General features: G+C 39.5%; 2 protein-coding genes across 3 annotated transcripts in view; both read right to left on the bottom strand.

The window, feature by feature from the left end:
- Positions 1-418: 418 nt before the first annotated feature.
- On the bottom strand, positions 419-4,887 carry LOC120568173 (RING finger protein 11-like). The gene is made up of 3 exons (XM_039815505.1): positions 4,193-4,887; positions 3,623-3,792; positions 419-2,597 (listed from the first exon to the last, which is right to left on the bottom strand). Exons 1-3 carry the CDS (start codon positions 4,313-4,315, stop codon positions 2,426-2,428), a joined length of 465 nt encoding a protein of 154 aa, XP_039671439.1. The 5' UTR covers positions 4,316-4,887; the 3' UTR covers positions 419-2,425.
- A 967-nt stretch (positions 4,888-5,854) lies between these two features.
- cacna1eb (calcium channel, voltage-dependent, R type, alpha 1E subunit b) overlaps positions 5,855-24,373 on the bottom strand; it is a 60,396-nt gene continuing 41,877 nt past the window's right edge. The window contains exons 22-49 of one of the 2 annotated variants that reach the window (XM_039815503.1): positions 23,829-24,073; positions 23,410-23,581; positions 23,165-23,294; positions 20,154-20,213; positions 19,891-19,997; positions 19,379-19,390; positions 18,680-18,776; positions 18,407-18,567; positions 17,907-18,044; positions 17,579-17,780; positions 17,320-17,484; positions 16,592-16,702; positions 16,390-16,470; positions 16,034-16,153; positions 15,868-15,933; positions 15,437-15,528; positions 14,736-14,910; positions 14,521-14,648; positions 14,020-14,116; positions 13,574-13,679; positions 12,632-12,739; positions 12,446-12,546; positions 10,849-10,955; positions 10,667-10,766; positions 8,776-8,880; positions 8,255-8,387; positions 7,862-8,025; positions 5,855-7,635 (exon numbers count right to left, since the gene is read on the bottom strand). In XM_039815503.1, the coding sequence (XP_039671437.1) occupies positions 7,129-7,635; positions 7,862-8,025; positions 8,255-8,387; positions 8,776-8,880; positions 10,667-10,766; positions 10,849-10,955; positions 12,446-12,546; positions 12,632-12,739; positions 13,574-13,679; positions 14,020-14,116; positions 14,521-14,648; positions 14,736-14,910; positions 15,437-15,528; positions 15,868-15,933; positions 16,034-16,153; positions 16,390-16,470; positions 16,592-16,702; positions 17,320-17,484; positions 17,579-17,780; positions 17,907-18,044; positions 18,407-18,567; positions 18,680-18,776; positions 19,379-19,390; positions 19,891-19,997; positions 20,154-20,213; positions 23,165-23,294; positions 23,410-23,581; positions 23,829-24,073 (3,790 nt within the window). In that variant the 3' untranslated portion in view covers positions 5,855-7,128. The remainder of the gene's footprint in view (positions 7,636-7,861; positions 8,026-8,254; positions 8,388-8,775; positions 8,881-10,666; positions 10,767-10,848; positions 10,956-12,445; positions 12,547-12,631; positions 12,740-13,573; positions 13,680-14,019; positions 14,117-14,520; positions 14,649-14,735; positions 14,911-15,436; positions 15,529-15,867; positions 15,934-16,033; positions 16,154-16,389; positions 16,471-16,591; positions 16,703-17,319; positions 17,485-17,578; positions 17,781-17,906; positions 18,045-18,406; positions 18,568-18,679; positions 18,777-19,378; positions 19,391-19,890; positions 19,998-20,153; positions 20,214-23,164; positions 23,295-23,409; positions 23,582-23,828; positions 24,074-24,373) is intronic. The other variant, XM_039815504.1, reaches the window with a different exon arrangement.

Here is a 24,373-nt window from a genome sequence, read left to right as displayed (position 1 = left end):
TTGTGCGTCATATATAAAACACTTAACTGTAAGTTTGACTAACGTTTCCAAGCCGAGGAAACAAAGCATTAAACATTACTAATATGGCGTGGGCTCGCGTGCTGCATCAGTCAAATGAAGAACCCTGACCATCTAGTCCCATTTTACACTCCACTGCCAGAGTTTAGGATGATATTAAAAGGCTCAAAGGAATGTTTTGAATCGTGTACTCTGTAATCTCTCATTTTGGTAATGTGTAGCGCCACAAATCTGCCCCAATGCCTGCATTTAATCTACTTCACCTGACTTATGATCAGATTTTTTAGATGAGTGACAGCTGTTCTTAATTAAGCCATACCATTTTTTTCCTTCTTTATTTTTTTACATGATGGTTTATTAGCCTTCCAAAAACCAAGAAAGAAAACAAGATTATAGGAAATATTATTTTTCAGAATGAATTTAAGATGAAAAACACAGCAAAGGAAAAGCTCAATGTATAAACTGATATCTCAGATGTAACTATTACACCATAAAAGAAGTCTCTCAGTATGAAATTCATTTGGGACAGAGGTTTGCACAGCCTTAAACCAGTGTAAAAGTTATATACTTACTTTCCTAAATATAAAGTGGATTTTACACAAATGTAACAAACAGATAAAACACAGGTAACAGAAAAAAAGACACTTTCACCAAATAATGACATATTGAAAAGAAATCCTTGTAACTGCTACAGTAAATTGAAATAAAGCAACATTAATTATAGTGTAATAAAACAAAGAAATGTGATGTTAAATAAAGAAAATGACTTTGCTAATGTGGATCAAAAATTAAGTCAAATTCACCCTTTAAATTTAGCCTCTTTTTTTCTTTCTTAAAGAAACAGTTCGACATTTTGGAAAATATGCTTATTCACTTTCTTGCCAAGAGATGATTGATACCTCTCTCTGGTACGCTAGTACGCTCAATATGAAGCTAGAAGAGGGAGGCAATTAGCTTAGAATAAAAACTGGAAGCAGGGTTGTTTAATCTGTACTTAAATAGTTTTACAGGGCGTTGCACCTTTTACAATTAGCTGTCAAACATGTTACACCCTGGCTATGGAGCCATGCTAGCAGTTTCCCCCTACTTAGTTTTTGTGCTAGGCTACGCTAATCACCTCCTGGCTCCAACTCCTAACTTAATGCACAGAAATAAGATTGATACCTTCCAATTGTGTCAAAATGTCAAACTTCTCCTTTAAACTGGAGCAAGCCTCTGTCCCTTCACTTACACACAAAAACTCACATCAAACGTCAAGCAGAACAAAGCAGAGGCTCACACTACTGAATCACAGATTTCATGAAACATATCTTCAGGCTTACTTCAATGTAATGAGTGACTACTGACAGCTTTGAAAATACCTTTTCAGCTATACAACTTTTGCATCTCACAAAATAAAGGAATGAAGTATTGATAGTGCAAGGTTATAAGGTACATATATTAATATATTGTTTAGATACTGTCCTATAAGTAAAGTGCAAATCTCTGGATCAGATGAAAAGTGTGTGCAAGCATTTCTAATTGTTGACCGACTGATCCACCTGCCCATGCACAAGTGAGCCCTTTACATCGGCTGCCAGCTACTTTACACACCGCCTAGTGAAACATTCAAAGTACACATTTTCCCTTTAACTCAAAGCATTTTCTATAAAGTCTGGCCATTCGGAGCGGCCAAATATCATGTAGCCTTGATCTCATGTAGTTGTACATTGTGTACATATAAACTTTGGGTGATTTCTGTTCAGTGTGTGCATAATTTCTCTGTAATCCTGTCAAACTGGAAAGTGATTTATCCTTTACCATCTAACACCAACAGTGTAAACTTCAGCTGTGTATTCCCACACCTCCAAAATGTAGGGCCATTCTAATATGAGAGCATGTTCAGGATCAATATCTTGAGGAAGTCTTACTGTTGCCACAGAAAGCTTCCAATTTAATCAAATGGATTTCTAGGAACACCTCATAGGTCAATAATCTGTTATCCTAATTATACATTTGTATGACGACTAAATGGGAACGAAGGTGAACTGGGGTCAGTTGGGGAGAAACACCACTGAGACCAGCTCAAGTGGAAATGCACAGTCATCCAACAACCCAAACAGCTTGCTCGCACCGCTCACCGTCAGCATGACAAACGCACACAAACTCAATCATGCAGGGTCACCTGGAAACAGTTTCTTACAGACTTGTGTAACTGATGTTTAAGACGAGCTTACTATTTAGACATGGGAGGCCAACATTAGATGAGTAAATTTAGAATTTTTCAAAGTGCAAGAAAACAGCCAACACATTTTTGTTTGTATCTCCTCTCACTCTATAAGAGGGCAGTTGTTGGGTTTGTGTGTGCGTGTGTTTGGAGCTGGATGAGCCGTGTTTGATCTAAGCTTGGGGAAGGAGGGGTGAAAAATCAGTTGGTCTCGTAGGTGGAGAGCAGGGCAGCATCCACAGGCTCCATGCAGGAGGGGCACGTGAAGGATCTCATCAGCCAGTCGTCTATACAGTCCATGTGGTAGATGTGCATACACGGCAGGAACCGGATGGGGTCACCGTATACAAAGTCCAGCATACAGATCACGCATCTGAAAAAAGGTTAAATAAAGAGCTTAAATACACACCAGTATAAAGTTGAAGTTGTGCTGTGAGACTAAAAATCATCTAGGACTTTGCAATATCTTTATATAACTCATACTGGTCTTTAAGGATGCATTACAGGTACTGTATGTAGAACTGAAATGATTAGTCAATAAATGTAGGTGAATGACAAAAAATTTATTGGTAACAATTTTGATAGTCGATTAATCCTTTAACTCAATTTATAATATAAAAAATGCCAACTATTCTCAGGTTCCAGCTTCTCAAATTTGATGTTTTATATTGATGGAAATTATGTTATACATATTGTCACCATGACATTTTATAGACTGATATTGGGCTGCAACTAACTCATTTTGATTTATCAATTTATATAATTATTTTTTGTTTAGCCTATAAATGTCTGAAAATAGTACACAAATTACCACCAGTGTTTTGCAGGGCCTGAGGTGATGTTGTAAAATTACTTGAACAGTCCAAAGCCCAAGGAATTTAATTTAAATGATAAGCCCAAGGAATTTAAATTTAAATGATATAAAACACGAAAGAAAAACTGAAAATCCTCACATTTAGAAGCTAAACCCAGCTAAAGGTTGGAATTTCTTCTTAATATTCGACTATCAAGTTAATTCAAGTTTATTTATATAGCCCAAAATCACAAATTTGCTTTAGAGGGCTTCAGATGAGCAATATACGACTCCCTCAATTCAGACTTGTTATGGCTTTTCTTCACTTGATACTTTAATTAACCGACAGATCTTTTCAGCACAAGTAATCAATTACAGCTTCACCTGCACTATATGCCCATTACTAATGACTTGTTTCCCATGGACCACATCATGGCATTTTTATTTGAGATTAAATATTAGTCACATTTAAAAGTGTCACAATATGTATACTGAGGTCAGGGGTACAAAAAAAAAGAATATGTCTGAATAAATCAATATTGCTAAGCTCAAATGGCCTGCAGCCTCCCTCTGTGTAAACATCACAAAAAATGCAAAACGCTTACTCTCTGATCTTCTTCTCTGAGCCGTCTTGCCCTCCATCATAAACACCCTTTGGGAGGTGCTGGATGAGGCCGATGCGCTGAGCTATGCGGATCTGCTCCTCCTCTGTCAGCTGGGTGGCCAGACGGGCCTGACTAGGCGTGGGATGGTACATGGGCATGTGATCCTGCTCCTGGTAACAGACAAAAGAACCACAAAAATCAAACAAAAACAATTATCCTCCTGTATCAGTTCACTTAGTCTATACAAAGTGATCTGACTGGTGAGGCTCTGTGCGTCAGTTTAAACTGATAAATAAAACAGCTGTCTGGTGTTGACATCCGTGACAGGCCAGTTAATGATTGTTTACTGTGGTATTCTACTGACGTTACACTGGACTCGAGGCAGCCGTAGAAAAAAGGCCAGACATTAAACAAGGGATACGGTCATATTTTTATAAACATCCCCTACTGCATATGAAACATTTAGGCTTTTAACTAACATTATTATTATAACCACACGTCCTGCGTGTGGCAGACACTTTGGTTTTCTTAAATTATTACCCTGGAATTTGAGTATTAACAGTATCTTACCTGGTATGGCGGAGGTGCCTCCAGGTCAGGGTCTGTCCCGTCACCAAAACTCGCCCTATCTGACTGTGATTCATGAAGCAGAGAAATGTCGTCTGATGTCGGAGACTTGAGACAGTTGCCCATATCTTCGTGTCTCCAGTCCTGTCCTGGCCGAGGTTAGAATCAGATCTTTGTTGCTAAAGTTGCTCTCGGTGGCTAATGTTAGTTTTGTCTAATAACCCAAAAACTATTAACTTTCAGTTCAACTACACACTGCTAAATATACCATGTGCATGATTACAAAACTCCTACATTCACGTTAAATGTTACAGCAAATGTCCACACTAGCTTCTCTTCATGTTTACACGGACATTCACCTCAAAAACAAAACAAAGAACTCGTGCTAACGACAGCTAGTCGTCAGCTCGTGCTAACGACAGCTAGTAGCTAGCTCAGCTAGCTACTTTTTTGCTAGCCAGCTGGACGACTTCCTTGGTAAGTATCGCTCATTCCTTTGTAGGAATCACAATTTCTACAAAATATCTATTTCAGCAACAGCTGTAACTGTAACACTGAGCTGCCTGAGTGTTGGACTGTAGCGACATGTCCGCCTTTAAACTTAGTGAGTAACATTAAACAGTTTGCTTCCTTGCTAGCTCTTTCTTCAATCGGAGGACATGTTGTCGGTCCGTTGGATATGACGTACGGGTGTGATTCTGAGCGGTGATTGGATAATTTCCTTTACGTAGTTCTACGAAGAGAGCCGAAGCCTTTCAATTATGAAAATTACAATTTGTGATAAACAAATGATCATTCAAACCGATCATAAAACGTGTTACATAGATAAAGAAAATCTAAAATCCAGTTATTGAAGATATACATTTAAATAATGTTTTATTTAACAAGTGTTATATTTTAACTAGATGAACGATACATGGAATGATAAGGGTGCAATTGTTCATTCTAACAGGTACAGCTAAACTAATAGAATTATTATTACTAGGCAAGTCAATTTAGCTGCTTAAAATGCTGGCTAACTGTCACTGTCCTGGTGATAATAGTTGCCATCATTAATGTTATTAGTAACACCTGTGCTTTTCCTTCTATGACAAGTCAAAATATACTCTCAAATGTACTCTCCCACACGGATGTAGAGGTCTAAGTAAAAACACCTGTGTGGGTGAACCATAGGTGTGTAGAACCTTGTAAAAATGGTATGTTTTCAAACTCTTTGTTTCTTGCTTACTGTTGTATGTTTTCTTTTAATATAAAAGTGTAAATTTGCCTTCAATCTCATTTGTTAAGAACTATTGTTATGATAAATGTAATACGGAAATATCTTTAGGTCACTAAAGTTTAGGGGGAAAACCCCTTTCAAAGATAACCTGTTTTACTACTCTCTGTATGCACCCGTACAGTCTACTATTTAGGGTATAATATACAGAAAACGTGTTGTGTAATCAGAAAAACCAAATAGAGATACAAATACCATAATAACAAAGATATGATCAGTTTTAACAACTAATAAGTATAGTAAATCAAGAAAATATATTTAAATAACACAAACTGTCAGTTTCCCACTTGAACTGGTTTCTGTGTGAGGTGTTAATGCAATGCTCCTACTTATCAAGGTTGTTGATGTTTTCCCAGACAGAAAAAACAAACAAATAAAAATGCATCCAATAACAGTGGCAACTTGAGGACACCTTTATTTTTATATACAGCTATTGTACACATAAAAACCCACAAAGTATTTGCATTCCAGGAACTTATGATACAAATCGCCATGTTTTTGGTTAAGTGAGTTTCACAGAATTGGCCTTCTTCAGGCAAATAAAACAGAAACACAAACCTTAAAATGAACATTTCCAAAGATTCCTTTACCTTGAAAGCCCATCAGCGGATACTGTTTATTGTTATTTTGTTCTCTAAATGTTACAAACAGCATTAATTTCTCTGTACATTATTAGTAAGTAATAGAGTAATGTTAATCTGTGAAGCAAATGTGTCATGGGGTGTCTACAATGTGTTTCTACAGTCATCGTCTGCAATGGTTCATACAATATTCACAAGGGAGAAAAAGATGAACGATGATTTTGTTTTCATATCAGTTCATGGTAAAATTACACGCCAACACATGTTAAATATAGTTGTTGGGAAATTCTCAGTTAAAGGGTGTTGACTGGTAAAAAATAAAAGCAACAGACTGTTTTGAAGGATAATTTTAAAGGTTTGAGGTTTGTTGGAGGCATGATTTAACAAGAACAAACAAATAAGCATACTTTTCTGTTATTCTATTACTGTATTCATACCTGACAACTTATCATGTTCAATACCAAAAAGTTAAATGGCAAAGGAAATCAGGCAGTTTTTTCCCCTGCACATACATTCACACTGTAAAAAAAAATCCAGCATTATTGAGTGTTACTTATTAGTATCCACATTGTCTGGTAAAGTATCAGATCCCCTCTTCGTCATGGCTTGTTCTATTTTAATAAATGGCAATGGTGTGATGATCACAATGTATTTTACAAAACAATTAATTTATAAGAAAATGTAGTTACATATTCACACACCCACACAGATAAATGTTAAGTTCAACACTGAATCATTTAGAAACATCTTCAGAAATGAAAATACCCATTGACACAAATTACATAATGTGATCCATTCATTTATTTTTTGCATCCCGCAACTATTTGAGATGTATTATTACTCTCTATCATCAAGTACAAGTCAGGAAATAGACCTTATTTATTGTCAGTGTGTGAATTGGCAACTACAGTTTCAGGAAGTTCTTTTCGTTTGTTTTGGGCTCATATTTTATCAAACATCCAGAGTGCTCGTGGCCTCTAAGCAGTGATGCAAAAAGAGTCACATTAACCTTCGTACTGTTGTACAGAGTCTTAACACCTCTCTGGGATTCCCCCTCCTCCCTCATGCTGTGCCTCCAGTCCCTAGCACCGGTCGTCCTCCTCTGTGTCGCTGAGAGGATCACAGCCGGCAACAGAGGTTGTCTGTGCCAGGCGCTTCCGAAAGTGTCCGTTGGGGACCTGCCAGCCAGTCCGCAAGCGTGGGCGGGCTGAGCTGATGGTGTTTGAGCGTCCCAGGCTGCAGGCCACAGCCGCCTCGAAGGTCAACGTCTCCATGGGGCCGGAGGGGTCTGGGCTGTGGTCCCCCTCTTGGGAGGCTAGGAACGGCTCTGAGGGGTAGCGCCGAGGTGGGGACGGGTCTCGGCCTGCCTCGCTCAGCCTGTCACCTGCGACCCGCTCTTGGGTCTCCCAGTTGGGCTTGCCCCGCCTCATGGTCTCTGGGCTGCCTTGCTCATCCTCGTCTTCGCCAACGGAGGGGTGAAGCGGAGAGTAGGAGATGTGAGGGCGAGAGCGGGTCTGTGATATCGGTCGTCGGCCGCTCGGCGTGCTGGACTCTGAGGTGGAGGGCACCGGACTGTCCGAGCTGTTGCCCTGGAGACCAGAATAAAGACAAAATGGAACAAACAATGACTTCATAGACTAGTCTTTTGCAGGACATCTGGCAACTTAAACCTGTCAAAGTTTAGCAATGGAGGGGAAATTTGGTCATTCAATTTTATTTTCAGAGACTTTAAATGTGTTGTTAATTTGTGACTCTGCCTTGATTGCTGTCCAAGTCCCTGAAGTCACTTAGTTAGACAGAGCTTTTCTGACCCACCTGTTTATCTTGGGTGTGTGCTCTCTCTACACTAGAGGATCGTGAGGGCTGCAAACTTCTCTCCTCTGAGTTACAACGAGACTCGTCTGGAGAAAGGAGGTGACAGCGCTCCTTAGACCGGCCACGCTCCCTGTCGCCCTGCTGCTTGTGCTCTGACCGAGAAACTAGAGGGAAGACATTCAGGAGAGGAAATGACATACAATGACTGATAAAGAGAGAAAGAGCTGGCTAAAAGGGGGGGGGGGGGAGGGCAGTCATTATTTTGTTTTCTGCATTTGACCTTTCCTGTATTTTAACACCAGTGTTTGATGTTAAGAAATGGTTGGGGGAAAAATGCTTCATACTGTATGCACACAAGCTGATGTGATATAACAGGTGAGCAGCAGAACTAACCAGCAGCCTTGTAGCTTTTGTGACGAGGTCGATAGAATCTCTCAGGACTTTTCTCCTCCTGCCAAAGACCGTTCACCTGCTGATCTGCAACGGTGGAGGCTGAACGTTTCATGGAGCCACTTGCAACCTCTGTCTGCTTATATGTGAAGACACACACACACACACACACACACACACACACACACACACAAGCACAAGGTACATACACAAAGAAAACAAACATACTGTAATTACATTCAGATTATTTATTTCAGAAACAAGTGGACCATTGCAGAGAGGTTTAAAAAAAAACATGCTGAGATGAGAGAGTTTAAGGTAAGAAGGCATCAGCATTCAAAGATCACACCCCATTTTAACAATTCTTTGAATCTTAATCAGACTCCCAAAAAGACAAGCCAAAACTCTACTGATTTAAACTTCGGCATCACATAAGGAACCAGGCACTTTGGCATAAGAGCCCATGCAGCCACTGACGTCCTCACGATCCAGCACAGAGGCCGTGTCATGGAAGATGTGTGTACCTGCGACTCTACAGCCAGACGGGGCATGGAAGAGGCCCGCACACACAGACCCCTCCCTAGTGGAAGCTCCTGTGGGGCTTCAATCCCCCTACTGCACTCGCCCACCTAGGTGAGTACAGAAACAAAAGAGGAGGGCAAGGAGGGACACCAATCAGGCTCATCCCCGCCAGGACTGCCTATATACGAAAGTCCAGTTTAGGTGAGAGAAGGCAGACAAGCCATTTCATCACTGAGGGTCATCTATCATAAACATCACCATCGCCATCCAATCAGAAGCCATTCCAGCCAATCACGGACAGCAACAGGAAAACTGACTTCAAGGAGGAATAGAAACAGTGGAGAAGACGAGTGAGAATAGACAATAAACAAAACAGTTCACAGGGAAAGATGGAATCCATATCTCAGCTTGGAAGTACATTCAGTCATGCATGTCGAGGTCTTAATAGCTATACAAACAGAGCCAGACGACATCTGTCTAGGGGCCGAACACATTCCTCTGCAAGAACAAACACTAATATGTGGGGATTTCAGAATCATTTCATGTCATTCACCTAGCAAGCAATGTAGACCAGTAAAACCAGACAGTATAGACACAGCAAAACATTAACAAGTTTGACAATCTGCCTTTTGCTATTCCAACCTCAACAGGACTAAAAGACAGGAGCACAGAGAGCAGCGATGCCGTGCTCTGCAAGGCATGGAGAAAAGTCATAGCAACGTCAACAATTACAACATGTTAATACTGTTTTTGTGGAGTTAAACACTTTAATAAAAGGTGTGCTTTGTAAATGTTTAGAGTGTGCTCTAAGACAGTGATTCTGAACCTGGGGGTCAGGACCCCCCCTTAGGGATCACAAGATAACTCTAAAGTGCAACACACATCAGCGGTGTATGACAACGTCAAAACCCACACATCCATTGTTTACTATGTACGTCCGCACACCTACAGGCTCGGCACATCCCTCCTAATAATATACAGTCTATGCTCTTACTGCACTAGGGCTCTGTTTTGGGATGATTATTTTATAATAAAATACTTAAGGAGAAGGGAGAGTTTTTGCTTTTTTAAGCAGCTGCTGGTGTTTGATTGTTCTGACTGTGGTATGGTGTCTTTTATCAAAGGAAGAAGTTTAGAGATTTTGTACGTCATATCTGAAGATTCACTCAGTAATGAGCCCTCATCCACAGTAGGCTACTTCTCATCCTGGATTAGGGCTGGATACCTAACCATGATGGAATGGCTGATATAGCAGTAGAATCATGTTATTTTATTTTTTGTGTGTGTGTGCGTGCATGCGTGCGTGCGCGTGCATGACAAAAAGAGAGAGGTATGTTTTGAATATTAAAACATGGCTTCAGACGGACATCTTCTTGCTCAATCTGTTTTATAATTACAGCAATTGATCCTCAATACTAAGCTAGTACTTGTGCCTGAAAAAAAAACTATATCAGTATTCCGTAAGAATTACTAGTGAAATCTGAGTGCCCAGCTCACCTCAATACTATACCTTGACAACTTCTTGTGTCTGGTATAGTATAGGGATGAGTGCGATGTGTATTAAGACTGTCAATTGATGTGACACTCTGTGACGCTGCAGATGTATGTTGCACTTAAAGTAGGGTTGTAGAATGAATAAGGATAAGAAAGTAGAAAAAAACATTACTCTTCAATATGATGTTTACTTTTTCTCAAAAAATTATTCAAGAAACAATCTGAGAAGGATAATTGCTGTTTCATTTAACTGGACACAACCGCTACACATAGGCAACCTGTGACAAGTTGACAATGCTTTGTTATAGGGAGTAACAAGTTAAACAGGTTAAGAACCACTGCTGTGAGACATGGTTGTGGTATTTATGGTTGAAGGCTCATGTTGGTCTTCTGTCTTACCAGATTTTGCTCTTGACTAGCATCAGGTTCGGAGCTTATGGGCTGCAAAAACAGTTCCTGAGGGGAGATGGGGCTCAAAGCCACAAATCCTCCTCTGGTCCTGTATTAAGACAAAGAGGAATAGTAAACAAACGCATAAATAAAGACAAATATAACAAATCTGTACATGTGCACAGACTCACAGGGCTGACCCAGCGCTGTGGGCCATCATAGGCAGCGTCTGGGTGTTGGACAGAATTTCCTCGGGAAGCGCAGAGCCATCCAGACGCTTAAACATTAAGCTACTCTTCTGAAATGACAGAACAAAAACACAACCAATTAAATAGAGGTCAGAGGGCTTCATTCCATATTTATTTTCACGTTGTTCAGGCTAAGAAAGTCCAAGAGGATTGAGTACTCTACACCCCAAAGACAAGACAATTCAGTAACTTCTGTATATTGCCATTCCTCCCTTTATGTACATACTGTAGTTCTGTTTGGTAACAATGGACGCTTAACAATAGAACCGCTATGCCATTGAACGTTGTGATTTTAAAATGAATATTACTCTGTCATTGTTATTTCCTAAATACCTATTCTGCACATTCTTATATTGTCATAATGATAAAATAATGTTTAGAGTTTAAAAAAAAAACACCCTCTGTTATTTGCCAGGAGCAGCGCTGATTAACGTTAGTACTCTCCTCCACCACCGAATTCACACATTTGCATTACGGTGCGTGCATTAAGCCAATTAATATAGGGCATAAAAACACATTTGCACGCCAAATTTCAATCATATGTGTTTGAAATATTGTCTGTTGAACTGAAAGACGCACTGCACATGGGAGAGATGGAGAGACAAATATAAATGCTATATATAATAATAGACTTATTGTGGTTCTTTCATTAGACAAAATGTGACAATGTAATAATTTGCATCATAATTATATTAACCATTTAGTGTACTGAAATGCTGAAATTGATTTCAATGTTTCAGCATTTGTTTCCAGCCTTTTAGGTGTTATGTAGTAGATTATAAGATAGTTACAACTCAGAACAGCATCAGATAGAAACTAATAGATCTTTTGATGAAAAAGGTATTATTTGCTTAGTTGCTCACAGAAAGATTTTGTGTTGACTGTTGACTGAACTAAACTGAACGAAGTGCAAATTTATATGAATGACTTGCTGCATCAGGTTGCAGCATGAAAATATATTTTCTAAAATAGCACATTTTACTGTACACTGAGTACAGAGAGTACACCAGTTTTGTGTGGGTTCAAGCTGTTAGCTATCTGGCTGTATATATCGTGGGGGCTGCGTGTGTCCTTGCTGCTGTAGAGATTAACACAGTGCTAAAGAAATGAAGAGGGGTGATGCTTTCATGGCCCATCAGCGATAACAAAAGGATACAGACTCTTGGGCATCTGACTCGGCGTCGTGCTATGAAATATTGCCACTTGATAATTGTTTTGCTAGACTGAAATTCTTCTTTTATGTTTTTCTGGTTTATTAACATCTTAAAGCGAAGGGAATATCATAGCTAAAAACATTTTTTTGTTTGTTTCTCCATGTAATTGATCAAATTGTGCGTTAAATGTGTTCCATAGTACTATAAGAGGAAATTATAACAGATCCTTTGTGACAGATGATAGACATGGCTGTCTAAAGCTGTGCTGTGAGATTGAATGTTTTTTGCTTTTCTTCTCCTACTTTTTCAAAATCTATTTGCGTACCTCTTTGAATATATAATTGTAAAACCGGGTGAGGATGTTGATAACAGCATGCAGAGCTGACCTGAGCTTCAAGTTGTTGCCTGAGCTTCTTGGCTTTGTTCAGTTTGAAGTAGTCCATTATCATCATCGAAGCATAGATCTTTCCCACTGTCATGTCCGTATCTGTGAGGGCAGACACACTACATTAACTGTTACTGCTTGTCTCTCAGCATTACATTGAGCATTTCCTCCATAGTTAGAGCCAGACCTTTGTTGATAGGTACCAGTAGGTCCAATGTCTTCTGAGGCAGATAAGGCCAAATGATACTGATCTCTTTTTGTAGTTCACTATCCAGAGCGATACGGTCCTCACCTCCTGTGACAAACATCCACATTCAGCCACACAAATATAACAGGTTACATTAATGGTTTTACTAAAGCTGAACGATTAGTCGATCAGCTAATTGATGTCATTTTTGCAAGCACAGAAGACAAACATGCCCTCACAAAAAAAAATCACATTTGAAATGCAATTTGTCACAGTTAATTTCTGTGTGAAGTGAAACATTTCACTTTTTAAAATTCATTGTTTTTATTTATTAACTAACTATTAACTAACTTAACAAACAATTAACTAAGTATTAACAAACAGACTAATAATTAACTACTAACTAATTAACATACTATTAACTAACTAAATATTAATAATTAACTTATCACTAACTAACTATCAACTAACTGTTAACTATTAACGACCTGACTAATAATTAACTAACTGACTATGAAATAACTAATAACTAACTATGAATGAACAATTAACTAACTATGAACTAACTACATAAATATGAACTTAACTAGGAACTAGCAAATAATTAGCCACCAACTAACTAACTATTAACTTACTAACTATGAACTACCTATTAACTAACTAATTATCTAACTAACTAACACCTTTCTCAATTGTGAGGATTTGCTGCATTTGTTTGTTTTATATGATAGCAAACTGAATATTTTTATGTTTTGGATTGTTGGTCGGACACAACAAGCAATATAACGTCAACTTGGACATTTTCACTATTTTAGGTCATTAGACCAAACAACTAATCTATAATAAAAAAATAATTCACAAATAAACGATAATGAAAACAATTGTTAGTTGAACCCCTAGGTGCCATATCACAATAATGACGTGCTAATTAGCGACTCTGACCTCTAGCTATTTTGATGTCCAATGCTGTGCGGATGAGCGACATCAGCGTGGAGGTGAAGTGAACAGACATGTCCTCATCTACAGGCATGTTCATCAACACCAACCTCTGAGAGACAATGAGGGATGGATAAAAAGAAGACAAGTCAATCACTTCAGTGTACATATCCAGCACAAAATACCAGATAAAATGATTTAGTCTCCGTACATTTTCCTAAATTGAATAATAGTCGAACAACAATCCTTCAATTGTATTACCCTCGACTTCATGAAGAGTCTGTTAGTATGTTCCCTTGAATACACTTTATTTACAATTCATATTGCTCTTTGCTGTAGTATATATAATGCATATATCATACAGATAGGATAGGCTTTTACTTGAGTTTTTTATTTTATTTTATCTAGCCCTTCTGTGTTTAGTGCTTATTAAGTGATTATGTTTTCAGTACCTTGTAGGCGATCTTAGCAGGGCATTTTTTGCCCAGGCCCAGGGGTGGTGACATGTGGGTTAACATCTCATACATGGCAGTGTAATGGATACGACCACTACAGAGTGATAAGTGAGGGGAGGCACAGAGAAACAGACGCAGAAGCAGAAGGTGGAGAGTTTAATAAAAAGTGTCATAAAACTCAGATCTAATACAGATGAAGACAAACCGCAAGTTTCCTTTTCAAGGTCTTGTACGTGTTATGTGGCATTTGAGATTTTTAGGACAATGATTTCTTTTTCTAGCAAAAACCTAAGCACAATGAACTCTAGATGCTCTTTAGCACTTGGAATTTTATCAACTTGTGCTAAACATGACAGCTCATTGCACTGAAAAATGTGTTTGACACGCTTTGACGGCCCTCTGCTGGTTAAAGATAGAACATGAATGTTGATCAGGTCTGTTCGACACTAAATAAAACTGAAAATGTGAAAATGCAGCAGTAAAAAGATCAAGTCTCACCATGCCAGACGATCATACTCCCCCCAGATGCGAACAAACTCGTCCAGGTGATGGGGACCCAGAATTGAGGAGTCTCGCGTCAGGTACTCAAAGTTATCCATGATCACAGCCACAAACAAATTTAGCATCTAAAAAAGGACATACAGAAGAAAATCAGTGTGCAAGACAGCAGAGAAATTGACAAATATGTAGTATTATTTTGGTGGAGCCCTGACCAGAAACGAGCTGAAGAAGATGAATGAGACGAAGTAGCAGTAGGCAAAGTCAGTCCCACAGCCTCCCTCGTGGTCTGGAGACATGGTTAGAGGGGAGATGGAGGAGTCTGGTTCACACTCCTGACCAGACAGACACGAAAGCATAATCTCCTGCCAGGACTCCCCTGTCGCACTCCTGGTGGTTTAAACACAAACACCTAGTTGACATCAAATTAAAGGGGACATATCATGCTCATTTTCAAGTTCATGCTTGTATTTTGGGTTTCTACTAGAACATGTTTACACATTTTAATGTTCAAAAAACACTTTATTCATACGGTCTGTCTGAATATACCTGTATACCTGTGTCACCCTCTGTCTGAAGCTCCGTTTTAGCGCCTGTTTCTTTAAAGCGCCCATATTATGCTCATTTTGTGTAGTTTTCAAGCTGTGGGTGGAGATACTCAGATAGGGGGCGGCGTATTCTAATGAGCCTGCATGTGACTTAGGAAGATGAGCCAAATCTGAATGGCTTGTCCCATGTTTTCTGATCTAGGCAGCCCACAAAAACTGACTGGGTTGTCTATTTCACAGTTTGTGCACAAGCACTACAAAAAGTGAGTTTTTCCATGATATGTCCCCTTAAAGATACATTCTAGAAATGAAAGAGAAGTAAGAGAATGGAAACTGAAGGCATGAAAGGTATTTTTTTATAAGCCCACCTGAAGAGCAGCATCAACGCACTGAAAAAGGTCTTAAAATTGTTGTGTTGATTTATGTGACTCTCATCATTCAGCTTGATGTTTCCAAACACCTGCAGAAAACAGGTTTTGTTAACTTCATTGGAATCCCATTAGCTTCTGCCATAGCAGTTGTAATCTTCCTGGGGTCCAGGGTTAGTAATATAGTAAATATAAGCAATCAATGATATCAATAAATGGTGCAAATAACCTCATATAATATACAGTATACAATATAAAGTTAAAATAAAATATACCAAACAAGCACAATACAAATTACAACAATACAGCTACATTTATGCTCACAAACATTTGTAAAATCCATTAAAACTAAGTGTACAGAAGCCCCTTGACTTCAAATAAGAGCCGTGACAGTCTGTTATGATATTTGTGAAATATTAGTGAAAGGATACCTGCATTCCAATTATGGCGTATATGAAGAATAGCATAGCAATGAGAAGACAAACATAAGGAAGAGCCTGTTGGAGAAGAGACAGCAAAGACAGTCAATTAAAACATTATCATCAACCTTGTGTGAGGAATCAAAGTGACAAAAAATAAATTGTCAAAATGTCCGACCTTGAAAGATTGTACAAAGGTCCACAGCAGAATACGGATGGTGTAACCCTGTCTCAGCAGCTTGATCAACCTAGCTGCTCGGAAAAGCTTCAAAAAACTCATGTTGATGGTGTTCACCGACTAATGCACAAATGGTTGGAGAGAAGGTGAAACAAGGGAAAGGAAGGGAGAGACAGGATGTAAAACACAGATGGAGAAATTCATCACAACATGACTTAAGTTGTGTCTGGAGGCAGGGATCGTAACACACAAAGGAAACTTGTAAAGAAAGAATGCTGCATTTAACACTGGCTATTTGTGCCTTTTTAAAGGGTCACAACATTGTGAAAATGACTGGTGTCTTGGCAGTATCATACCTGTAAATCCACAATTATCTCGCTGATGCTGCCAAGAACAGTGATGAAATCAAAAATATTCCAAGTATCTCGAAAGTAGTTCTGTGGAAAAAGAACGTTTTAAGTAATTTGACTCAACATAGACAAATTCTTCATCAGTGGTGCTAGATGTGATTTAAATGGCTTCTGTCTTTGATTGATCTCTTCTTTTGTCAATGCTCACCACCAAACCAAATGCCATGATCTTGAGTATACACTCCATGGAGAAGAGGACAGTGAAGGCCGAGTTGAGGTGTTTAAGGACCATGTCATAGGCTGCCGGGGCCGAGTGGTACTGAAGGAAAAGAGAACTTTAAATTTACTGACAGAAGGATTATCGGAAGTCATAGTTTCCACCCTGCCGTTGGTTACAGTTCATTTCAGTACGGTATGAAGATGTTCTTCCAGAGACTTAAAACTGTGGTCGAGATTGGTAATCACATTGAACATTGCATTGCCTTTATTCATATTTTATATCAACGTTTAGTTATTGTCATATGGTGCAGCAATTTAAGGAGTAAAAAAAGCAGTACTTGGTACATTCAGGTGCTTGTTGGAAGTTACAACATTCTTGTACTGTCGAGCAACGAAGAGCTATACCCAGCATGTCGTTCAGCGGTGTAACAATTAACAGGGGTCTTCTCTCAATAAATTACACAATGTATACATACAAACTACTAATACATTCGTCCCGTAGATCTCAAGAGCTCGCACTGGACACTGCACTTCCTTGGGTCCTGAGCAATAAACCCGCCAAGTGTGAAGTTGATGGGATGAACAGTTGTCGAGAAAATCGAAGGAAGGACGGACGGTCCGAACAGACAGGACAGAACAGACAGACAGACAGACACACAGCTTTCATTTCAGTAAGATACTGTTCCACTATGAATCCTGCTGTACAAAGTGCTTTACCTTCATCATGAGGACCACAGTGTTGAGAGCGATCATGACTAGCACTGTGTTCTCAAAAGAAGGCGATGCCACAAAGTGCCACAGTCTGTACTGGAAGGTTTGTCTGTTCTGGGGCATGTAGCGGGTCATCGGCTTGGCGCTGATGGTAAAGTCGATGCAAGCCCTCTGATGGACAGAAATGTACCAAAACAGACATGAATGAATACGTGTGACTGTAACTGTGTGTATGTATCTACACATGTATTTCACCGCGACACACCTCGTTCTTCTCCAGAGTGCACTCCTGAATCATCTTGTCACCCTGCTCCTGGAAGGTGATGATGATCAGAGCCACAAAGATGTTGACAAAGAAGAACGGGAAGACCACAAAGTAGACCACGTAGAAAACAGACATCTCCATTCGGTTCCCTCGACTTGGCCCCATGCTGTCCTCTGTAACATCGGTAGAGTGCTGCAGGACCCTAGAAGAAAGAAAAAAAATGGGAGAAAAGAGAGGTAATTTATATTTTTGAATGCTATTTAGACCAACATGTTTGTTGTTTTACTTAAATTTTGATACATTAAATTAAAAAGAAAAATCCACTTACTGAGGCCATCCCTCTCCAGTTGAGACAGTGAAAAGTGTGAGGAGGGCCCAGCAGACGTTGTCGTAGTGAAACTCGTGTCTCTTCCACTCTCTCCTCTTCACCTCCTTTTTGTCTCTGCTGTAGTCAATGTAGTAGCCTCTGTAGGGAGCAGAACGACTCAGAGGTCATTGTTTCACTTAATTCACTGATTAAACCAGCAGTGTGAATTAAGAGAAAAATATTAAAGCTTTTGTAACGTGCAAATCTTATTAACTAGTGAATCTGGGGGTCTGCAGACAATCACAGGTTATCTGGGGGTGTATAAAGACTGAGAAGCTGGTACTTCATGGCCATTTTCTGCTTTCTGCTTATACCTGGAGTCTCTGTATTGTCTCATGTTTGTTAAATCTATTTATTAGTTAATTATACAGTATAGAGTTGTTGTTGTTGTTGTTGTTGTGTATGTAAAGTCCTTGCTCCTACTTTACATGCTGCTTTAGATATACTGTATAGCCACTTACTGGCATGCCTTCTCTGAATTCATGGAGCTGTCAGTGCAGTAGAAGAACTTCCCCTTGAAGAGCTGCACGGCAATGACAGCAAAGATGAACATGAAGAGCTGGTACACAATGAGGATGTTGAAGACGTTCTTCAGAGATGTGACCACACAGTCGAAAACAGCCTGGGGAGAAGAAAGACAAGAGGGATGGCAAAGCATGCGCAATCTGTTAGAGATCTGTGAAACACCAAAAAAAACAAATACCGGAGAGTGTTTGCAGACGTTAACATCATACCTTGAGTTTAGGAAGCCTCTTGATGGTTTTAAGAGGCCGCAGAACTCTTAAAACTCGGAGGGACTTTATTGTCTTGATGTCTCTGCCTTTGTTGTTTCTGTTGACATTGAAATACAGCCCTTAGGAACATAGCTGTACACTCAATCAAGTTCACAAGGACACATGGCATAGACACATTCAAAAAGAAAAACACAGTAAAAGCAAAATGTCAACACAAGTGCATATCAAAAAACACAATGAAATACAGAACTTCATCTTGAGTGTGTTTATACAGAGCCCAGCAGGTGTCACAGGTAAAAGGTACGATAATTTGTGCTATTTGTACATGTTTTGAGTTTGAACTGAGATACACAGATACATTTTGGGCTTTGGCTGATAACACAACAATGTGTCATCTTTCATTGTTCCATTTTATGGAAACATTTACGATTTTCTACTGATTACTCTGCAACAATTCTTAATTTGAGGGTACAAACCATTAATTAGAGGGCCTCAATGATTTGTTAATGTCACCAAATTATCAAAAATGTTACCCCTAAAACCTGTCAGGCAGTTTGGTGAGATTTAGAAGACACAACAAAACAAAACAAAAAAGCACACTGAATACGAAAAGGAAAAATGTTACACGTGAAAATAATAAAAGAAATATATGAGAAGCTTATGGGAGACATTTACATTTAGTGTGACTAAAATTTTTACCCCATCACATTCCTGGTAGCCCCAACAGTGACAAAATCCACAGGAACAACAGAGAAAAATTGAGGCATAAAAAGAGATTCACCGTGAGCAAAGCTCGCAGGATCACAGCTATATTCACAACAGAGAAATTAACATACAATACAATCCTCTACAGTACAACAAAAGGCACAAAAGATTTAGTAAGTTATCTGGCACACTCATGCTGGGAACGATGACAAAAATAAATATCGTAAAGGCTTTTTAGCTTCACCCATGTATAAACCCCAATATTACACAGAAATCTATCTTGTTGTAGGACCATAGGGACATTTAAATCTGAATTACACACTGTACAGCACCATGCATGCCTTCATATTTGCAGTTTATGAGCTGCAATGTAGCAAAAAAAATGTAAGCTGCAAAAGGTGTCTTTGAGGGAAGGTTGTTCATAACAATACTGTATGCTCAGAACATGATTTGCTGCAGTGAGTCAGTCATTAGTCGTCTGCAGGCAGCACTGTATAGTGACTCACGTTAGAGCAAAGGCAATCAGAGCTCCCACCACCACAATGAAGTCCAGGATGTTCCACATGTCTCGGAAATAAGAGCCATCGTGCAGAATGAGACCCTGGTCTATCATCTGGAGGACAAACAACGCACCCATACAGACACGTAAAGTTAACAGCTTAAATACGCACAGGGACTAAAACACCTCTGAGAACATCTAGAGTACATCAAATTTTTTTTAAGTGTGATTGGTGTAAAAGTGGAGAAAAGATATGTTTCAGTTACCCACCTTGATGATCATTTCGAAGGTGAACACTCCAGTGAAGACATAATCGAAATAACGGAGGACCTAGATAATTTACAAACATAGAAAGTACACAGACACAAGACTTTACTGAGGGTGCAAACTCACATTTTGTATTATTCTGGAATGTCCCTGCCAATTTAACTTAATTCAATTTTTGTTTCCAAAATGGTTCTCCACCAACCACCATTTATTTCAGTGTTTTTGCAGCTGTGAGCAGCTCCTCTGTTTCATTTGTACATTGGGGCAGAATAGTGTCCATCAAGATTTTAATTTCATACATTTCAAATGTGACTTTGTGTGTCCTTAGCAGTGTTGTGACCATTTCATCTTTGCTCAAGTCCCAAGTAAGACTCAAGTCATTTGGTCCAAGTCTCAAGCAAGTCTTGAGTTGTTTCTTTTGGGGGCAAGTCAAGTCAAAGGTTATGTCAAGTCAAGTCAAGTCGAGTCCTTAAGTCAAGTCCCAAAACAAGATAAAGCACTCTTACCTGTAGATTTTAAATCCAAAAGTGATTAGGCCTACTGGTGGTACAGACGCAGCAATTGTGGTGGTCTGGTCCAACAAATGAGGCTGTATCAGGGGTCTTTGTTGTTACTTGTTGCCTTAGCAAGGAGTTTGACTGACAGCCAGTCACCCAATCATGATACCTGGAAGCTTTTTGAGTCGTTCCAATCATGATTCACAGTTTGTGTTGTGGCCGCTGCATAGCATACTTGATAGTTTAGACAGAAACGTGACAACATTAAATTATATTATTTTATATTTAAAGCGCCCATATTATGCTCATTTTCAGGTTCATAACTGTATTTTAAGGTTGTACCAGAATAGGTTTACATGATTTAATTATCAAAAAACACCATATTTTTGTTGTACTGCACACCTGGTTTCTGTTTTAGCTACAGAGTGAGACCTCTTTTCTTCTTCTTCTTCTGTACTATCTTTGATTGCACTCACACATGCGCAGTAGCTCAGATGTAGAGCATGTCAGCTAGCTAACTCTAGAGACAGTAAAAGAAAGCCTGTTTCTCCAACTTTGGTCAGTTACAAGGCAGGATTAGCTGGGAGACTTCTAAATGAGGGCGCACATGTAAGTAGTTCTTTTGTAGATTATGGTGAACTTGTGTGTGTTGTAGCAGTGCTTTGCTATTGAGAACGACGTAGCATGCTAACGTTAGCATGCTAACACTAACGCTACGAGCTAACGGTTGTGGTTAGCCAGCTCATTTCGGACTGTGACGTCACAGTCCGAGCCGATTTTGCTCGCAGCTCACTAGGAGACTGAAGGCAGGACACATTCAGAAACCTTATCTCACTCAAAACAGCATGGATGGATTTTTTTCAAAGTTTGTATGTGTGTGGAAGCATAATATGGGCACTTTAATAGCTAACAAGTCATCCAAGTCATCATGCAAGTCAAGTCAAGTCTTGAGTCATTAACTTACAAGTCCAAGTCGAGTCTCAAGTCATTTATTTTTTGTCAAGTCGCAAGTCATCAAAACTAGGTGACTAGAGTTGACTCGAGTCCAAGTCACCAAGTCTCAAGTCCACATCTCTGGTCCTTAGTGTGGATCTTTACTTGGTCTTTCTCTCTCATACTAAAGTGTAGCTTTTACTAGTTTGTGTTTATTTAGTTACTTGTGACACTTTCCATGACACAGAGTTGTGAAAACAAATAGAGCACAGCTATTTCCCAGGAAAAGACTGCAGATTCGCACCTTGTATGTGTGTGAAATTAAATGTGTCACAACACATTCTTGCTGACAGTGTTATGTCAACTTGAGATCAAACAGTAAACCTTAAAGTTAAAACTCTGTCAGTAGTATTTCAGAATGAATAAATTCATATTTTCCATTCATTCTTTTTCAGTCTTGTGAAAACAACTGCTTCTTTGAGGATAAAGTGTCAGCGGTCAGTGTAATACCATCAGATCAATCTGGGGCGATTGCAACCTCTGTATAAGTTAAATAAATCTAAGACTGCTGCATAAATCAGTTGGCACTTCAGACATCCACTGCTTTTCTAAGGTGTCAGTATGTTTCATATGAGGTGCTTTTCAGATAATTAAACAGCATCTGAAACTCCCTCCCCCCCACTTCAAAATTGAACCCTTTCCCGAACCGACAATCAGACATTCACACCCACCTAATGCAGTGATTAGCCAGCAGTGTAAAGTTTTTCTGGTTCTTGACACGATTACTTCTGTCACTTTTTATATGCACAAACAATTGCAACACTATGAATGCCTTCAAGGAGAGACTGTCCTAAAAGTGTGGGCCGTTATCCACATTTGAACAATTTGAGTGTGGCCATTCGGAAAAAGCTATTAGCACTTTTGCCTGCAGACGTGGCCGACATGTTCGTACAAACTAGTTTGTGATGAGCACAGGACATTGCATACACCCTCTACCTTTCCAGAGCAAAAAAAAAGTTGTAGACAGTTGTCACCCTGGCCACCATCTCTTTGATCTCCTTCCCTCAGGGAGACGCTACAGGTCCATCAGAACACAAACCAACAGACTAACGTAAAGTTTCTTTACAAAAGCCATACAGACTCTAAATCTGCGCACATAACGTTTTTGCACCCATATTCACATTTCTTATTAGTGTTTTTACAATCCATTTTATTGATGTTTGCAATATTATATCTTTATTTCTATAATAACCGCAATATATTTATTATCGCAACTACCTGCTATTGTTTTATGATGAATGTTGAAAAAATGTGGTTGTCTAATGTTATACGTGGATGTGTGCAATATAGTTTTATTTTAAGCACCGCAGGGAGGGGCATTTGTAATTTTGTTGTATTCATTGTAATATAATGACAATAAAGGCTTCTTATCTTATCTTCCCCCCGCCTTTAGTCTACCAGATCTTTCTAACGCACCTGTAAAGCACTGCTGTAAAATCTGACATCAAATTGATCATCCAACATCCAAGTTTGGATCATGAATAAAACTATAGACACTTTAGGAGAGACGTATTTCGATCTCACCTTGTTTCGGTCTGAATTGGTACACACGGGGTCCTCAGCAGCCAGTGCAATGCTGCTCGCCACGATCACAAGGAGAATGGTCATCTCAAAGTAGCGCATAGTGACCATATAGTGACAGATCCTCCTGATACTGCAGATCAACAAAAGGGGGAGATGTTAATTGTTGGTTGATGAAAGAGCGCACACAGGATACAAAGACTTTTGATAATCAGTCACAAAATTTAGAGGATTTTGTAGCATCTTACGGGTTGGAGGCCTTAAAGATGAACATGCTATCTGGAGCTACAGGTTTGGGAGGAATCGGAGGTTCCTCCTCGTCCTCCTCGTCCTCGTCCTCCTCCTCGTCCTCGTCCTTCTCTGTGTCGTCCTCTTTGTCTGTCTGTTCAGAGTGGTATGCCTCCAACTCTTTACTGTTCACTAAAACCCAGACAGAGGTCCGAGAGGATAGAACAAAATGCTTTAGCTGTGCATGGACAGCTATGATGAAGAAAGAACAATGTGAGTCACCAGCACAATGGATTCAATAAAAAAAAAAAAAAAAAGGCGCTCTAACCAGATGTCAAACACCTACACATGGTGATCCAAGGTGATACCAACACTAAATCCTACAGTATGATGCACAGTAAAGGAGTGCGACTGCAGTTAAAAGTGATCACAGTGCTACCTGTCATGGGTGTGAGCTCAAGCAGCGGTTGTGCAGACATTTCGATGGCCACGCTTCCCACCAGGTTGGACTTGTCACGTTTGATGGAGACCGGGCGGCTTTCAGACTCGATGGCCCTCACACTGAACTCTGTGGCCTCTAAGGCGGGCTCCACTGGGATGTTTTGGTCTGAGTGCCCGCCTTCACCCTGCTCTGACCAGGTACAGTCCAGCAGTTGCTCACACTGAGGAGGATCGGGAATGTCCCTGAAATAAAGAAGAAAAGATCACTGAACTTAAATCAATGCAAAAACACAGAGATATGTTATGACGTGGAAATCTTTCCTGTAGAAGAACTGTGAAAAAGCTCTTGTATTCTGAACTCAAGTATACTCTATTTGTATCATCCTTTTCTTGTTTCTTTCCCCTCGAGAGAGTTTTTAGCTATGCTAGCTCTATAGATGTATGGATATATAGGCAATGTTTCAGCAACTATTAAATAGATTGACAAGAAATTTGGTGCTGACATTCATGTCCGCCTCAGGATGATTTGTGACCCCTTAACCT

This window comes from Perca fluviatilis, chromosome 11 (genome assembly GCF_010015445.1).
Source record: "Perca fluviatilis chromosome 11, GENO_Pfluv_1.0, whole genome shotgun sequence".
Classification (NCBI taxonomy): Eukaryota; Metazoa; Chordata; class Actinopteri; order Perciformes; family Percidae; genus Perca; species Perca fluviatilis.
This window is presented reverse-complemented; position numbering and strand designations above follow the sequence as displayed.

Coding starts and splice junctions, on each gene's coding strand:
- LOC120568173 (XM_039815505.1), bottom strand. CDS start 4,315: ATGGGCAACTGTCTCAAGTCTCCGACATCAGACGACATTTCTCTGCTT. Junction 3,793..4,192: donor AGGCACCTCCGCCATACCAG/GTAAGATACTGT, acceptor GTCTGTTACCAG/GAGCAGGATCACATGCCCAT. Junction 2,598..3,622: donor TCAGAGAAGAAGATCAGAGA/GTAAGCGTTTTG, acceptor ACCTTTTTTCAG/ATGCGTGATCTGTATGCTGG.